At 60.0% G+C, this 4,339-nt stretch overlaps 1 protein-coding gene across 2 annotated transcripts in view; it reads right to left on the bottom strand.

The window, feature by feature from the left end:
- Positions 1–2,078: 2,078 nt before the first annotated feature.
- Positions 2,079–4,339, bottom strand: part of DDB1 (damage-specific DNA binding protein 1) — a 25,840-nt gene continuing 23,579 nt past the window's right edge. The window contains exons 24-26 of one of the 2 annotated variants that reach the window (XM_006772737.2): positions 4,179–4,305; positions 3,299–3,422; positions 2,079–2,798 (exon numbers count right to left, since the gene is read on the bottom strand). In XM_006772737.2, coding sequence (XP_006772800.1) covers positions 2,715–2,798; positions 3,299–3,422; positions 4,179–4,305 — 335 coding nt within the window. In that variant the 3' untranslated portion in view covers positions 2,079–2,714. The other variant, XM_015569821.1, reaches the window with a different exon arrangement.

The raw sequence follows: 4,339 nt of genomic DNA on the forward strand, positions 1-4,339 counted from the left end.
AGGCGCAGAGTCCCGGATGGGGTCAAAGATCGGGGACCCCTGGGGGCGGGGTTTGCCCTCGGCCCACTGGCCCTGCCTGGGCTTGGGATTCGGCTTCCTGAGAAGGGCCGTGGGCGGCAGACGGGGCCCGCGGAGGGAAGAGACTTGCAGCCAGGCTGGCGCTGGAGGCTGCGCCCCCAGACGCTGCTGGTCTTGGTGGAGCCGAGATGCCTGTGTCCAGGTGCTGGGCCCTTTCACTGCTGGGCAGTTCCAAGCCGGCCCCAGCCCGCCTGCAGGTCTCCGCCCTGATCCTGAGTGAGCGGGCCAGTGGACACTAGCCGGTTTCGAACCCGCGGGCCACTCTTCGCCCCCTTCTGCAGCTGCCCGGCCAGTCAGCGCCGTGGGCAGGGAGTGGTGAGCAGGTGGAGGCGGCCAGGGTCATCCCGCGGAGGAAGCGGACATCCCGCCTTCTTCGGGGGGATCTTCCCCAGCCACCCAGCCACCCAGCCCCGTGAGCCGGGCTTTGCTCCAGCATCTCCCGAAGGCAGGGATGAGGAACTCGCTACCTGTGGAAGGGGGCCACTCCAGCTTGAGTCACTGCTCTGTCCGGAAGTGCTCTTACTTCCCACCCAAGGGACCTGTTCCTGTGGTCCTGCCTCACAGCTGCCGCCCACAGGCTACCCGGGCCTGTCCCCGAGGCCCTAACATTGGTGGCCACAGATGAGCACGCTATGCCAACAGTAGCCTGGATGCTTGCAGTTTTCCTTTCGGATGCCTTTATTTTTTTTGTATTTTTGATTTCCGAGAGGAAGGGAGAGGGAGAGATAGAAACGTCAGTGATGAGAGAGAATCATGGATCGACTGCCTCCTGCACACCCCACACTGGGAATCGAGCCCACAACCGGGGCATGTGGCCTTGACTGGAATCGAACCTGGGACCCTTCGGTCCACTGAGCCACGCCAGCGAGTGCTCGGACACTTTTCCTAACGCATCCTAATACCACTTGGCCTTGGGGCAACCCCCATGATGCTGTGGGTTCAAAACAAAGGAAAGCCTCAGTGTTTTAGTTGTCGTGTTTGCATGTCATTAAATACAAGCTGCTACGCCGACCTCCCTACCTGAACCTGTGTGGTCCAGTTTTTGCAGATGTTTACATTTAGGCTGGTTTTCTCACTTTGTTAGTTTTGATCCATCTTCTGAGCTAAGCTGAAAATCCTCAGAAATAGGTTGCGAGAATATTCTGAGTTGAATGTAGCTTCCATATTTATGTCCATTCAGGCCCCTAGGGCATCTTTCGTTTGTGCCTCAAACATCTGCAGGTGCACTTCCTCCCTCCACCATTCACACTGCATTCCTCCCTCCTCCTCACCAAGTGCTTCAGTGTCCACCTTCCATGACCATGGAGCCACAGATCTAGCTCTGGGACAGACACAGAAAGCTCTTCTCTCACTTGGGCCCACCGAGACCATCGATGCCAAGCAAGTGCTCCACCCTGGCCCAGAAGCTACCTGCGCCTGCTCCGCCCACACTCCAGCACACCTGAGCTGCAGTGCTCCAGGTAGCCCCGCCCCTGCGCCCGCCCTTCACTGACAGGGTCTGCCCACGATGGTCTGAGAACAGCTGCGCTGCAGCCTTGTGTTAAAGAAAAGCCGCATCCACGTCCACCCGCAGGAGTCGGGGTCTTGGAGGTGTTGCAAATTCCTACCCGAGTATTTCAAAAGGGACCACTTTCTACCCTGGCATTTCTCACCTTCCTGGCTCCTTGGACCTTATGGCTGTAAAACGATGTCGGGAAAGGCAGCCCAAGCAACCCCCAGGCCCAGCAGGTGACTAAGAGGCAGCTGGGACGCAAATGGTCATCAGTCACAGTAACCAGATCAGGGAATCAAAAACCTGACGCCATCACCTTAGAGCTCACGTGGCTAAGGAGGTGCAGACGTCGCCTTGCTACTTGAGAGCTGAAGAGGACTTGTCCGGCAGCAACAGCAAGTGACTGCAGCAGCTGCCATCCAGGTGGGGAATGAACTTGGGGAAACTGGGCAGTGTGACCAGGATACTGGATTGGCGGGCAGCAAGAAGAAAAGCAAAAACACATGGATCTTTCCTCTTAGACTCTACTTTATTTGGTAAACTAACCACCAATCACGCCCACCCACCTCCTCGCTGAAGAAGGCAGTCAGCTCCCCACGCACAGAAAGGCTGTGGTTTGGGGACCAACCACCATCTCCGATTCTACACGCAGGCAGCCCTGGGCCTGGTGGTCAGGTCTCCAGACCAAAGCTCTCAGAGGCAGCAGACGGAAGGAAAAGGAAGCCCTCACTTCAAAGACAATGAACCCTCCCGCCCTCCTCCCTGTCCCACGGCCCCCCACACCCCAACCTAAATAGAGATAGCAGAGGACAGCGCATGAGCGTGACACACACAGCTTCCCTTCGGCCACGGAGCTGCACCCTCCCTGGAAGGGCGGCCTTACCACCAAGGCCTGGTGGCCGCAGTGGGGCTGGAAGCAGGAGTGACGTTAAAAACCCAGGGAGGAAGGTCTTCACCTTCGGCCACTCCCAGGTGTCCGGGAGCTGGTGTAGTTCTAAGAAACCCCCACGTTCACAGGTGACTGTGGCTTCTGGGACAGCGGCTTAGGAAAGGCTTCCCGTGGCCGAGAAGACAGCGGCGGGGGAGGGGAGACAGGAGGGCAAAGCCTTCCCAGAGGGTCTGCGAGCGGGAGCCCTGCCCTTGGCTAATGGATCCGCGTCAGCTCCTCCACCACCTTGATCAGGTCGTCCGCCGTGGCCTCGCGCTTCATCCCGCTGCCGTCGTCATACTGCGGGAGGGAGGAGGAAGGTGTGCGGGCGGGGAGGGGCTCTCCCCCTGGGGAAGGGCATGCCTGGCAGGGACCCCTCCGAGGCCCACACCTCTCCCTCGGGGTACAGCCCAGCAGGTCTGCTGACCACGAGCCTGGCTCGGAGCTGCCGCCTGGGGGACGTTCTGCACTTCCAGGGTGGTCCCCAGAGGCACCATCTCCAGGGAGCAATACCCCACCTGCCGCACTGGGGCCACCTCTCTTCCCGGTGGCATTCTGGGTCTGACAGAATCCCAATGTGCCCCGAGGGGCCCTTGTTGCTAAAGCGCCTGGTGGGGACCCAGGAGGCGAGCTCAGCTACATCTCCTGTCCTCAGACTCCACTGCCCGGGCAGGAGAATGAATACATACAAGGGGCCCCGGGTCTCTGGGAAGCGAGGAGGGAGGCTCCGGAGTTCAGCGGTCCCAGCGTGCCCTGCAGCGGATGTGTGACGGCCCAGGGCGGGACACCGCGCAGCTCACCTGAAGGTTTGCCACCACCTCCTGCATCTTGGGCCGGCTGATGTCCAGGAAACTCTCAATCAAGTCCCCGTCGATGAAGCCGGTGGCCGGTTCCGTCTTCCGCTCCGTGTGAAAGGACCTCCAGGTGGAGGGAGTTAAGGAATGTGCGTACATGGAAATGCCCTGACCTCAGTCATGCCCTCTGCTCAGGCCACAAGCTGACCATCGGGGCGCGAAGAGGAACAGACCCGCCTGGGAGCCTCACTGCTTCCTGGACCATCTTGGAATGAAAGACCCGGAAAAGCATCACCTGCTCCAACGGCTCTCAACACGGTGATCTTCACACAGTGTTTTCCAAAGTACAGCCCAGGCTTCAGGCAGAGCCTGGAGGGGTGGTGCTCGCAGCGCTGCAGACAGTGGGCTGGGTGCGCGCCAGGAGAGCCCCTCCTCCAGACAAGGCATGCCCCAACCGACCCCTCCCCCGGCTACCGCCAGGCCACACGGCCTCGTCACAGCACGACCAATGCCACAGACTCAGCAGGAGCCCCCAGCCCCTACCCCACCCCCCGCTTCTTTACTTTTCCCAGCGCCTGCAGCCTCTCTAGCAAGGTCCTCAGACACCACTGCCCCCAACAAAATCCCTGAAAGGAGGTTTCTATGCTGTCATAGAAAATGACTGTCTGACATGTGATGCCAGCAGGGCCAGAGGCAGGCACGTTTCAGGGACATAAATGTAGGTTTCCAAGGTGGACCAGTGACGCTGGGTTATTTATACTATTCTCCCTCCTGTGTGCTTGGATTTCCTGTGAGCTAACAGGGCTGGTCCCACAGGAGCCGTTTGGGTTCGTGGACAGCAGTGCCCAGCGCGGCGGGGCGTGCAGCGCGGCGGCCCGGAGGATATAAAGAGTGCTCAATCTTGCCCACGCTTTTGATGACTTTACTGAGCCGGTTCTGCATGTCCAGCAGGAGGTTGTACCAGCTCTCGGACAGGGAGGCCACCAGCCCTGCAGAGCAAAGGGCGCCCTGGGCTGCAGAGCCGGCGCGGGCTGGGGGGGCAGCCCG

This window comes from Myotis davidii, unplaced genomic scaffold (genome assembly GCF_000327345.1).
Source record: "Myotis davidii unplaced genomic scaffold, ASM32734v1 scaffold826, whole genome shotgun sequence".
NCBI classification, from domain to species: Eukaryota; Metazoa; Chordata; class Mammalia; order Chiroptera; family Vespertilionidae; genus Myotis; species Myotis davidii.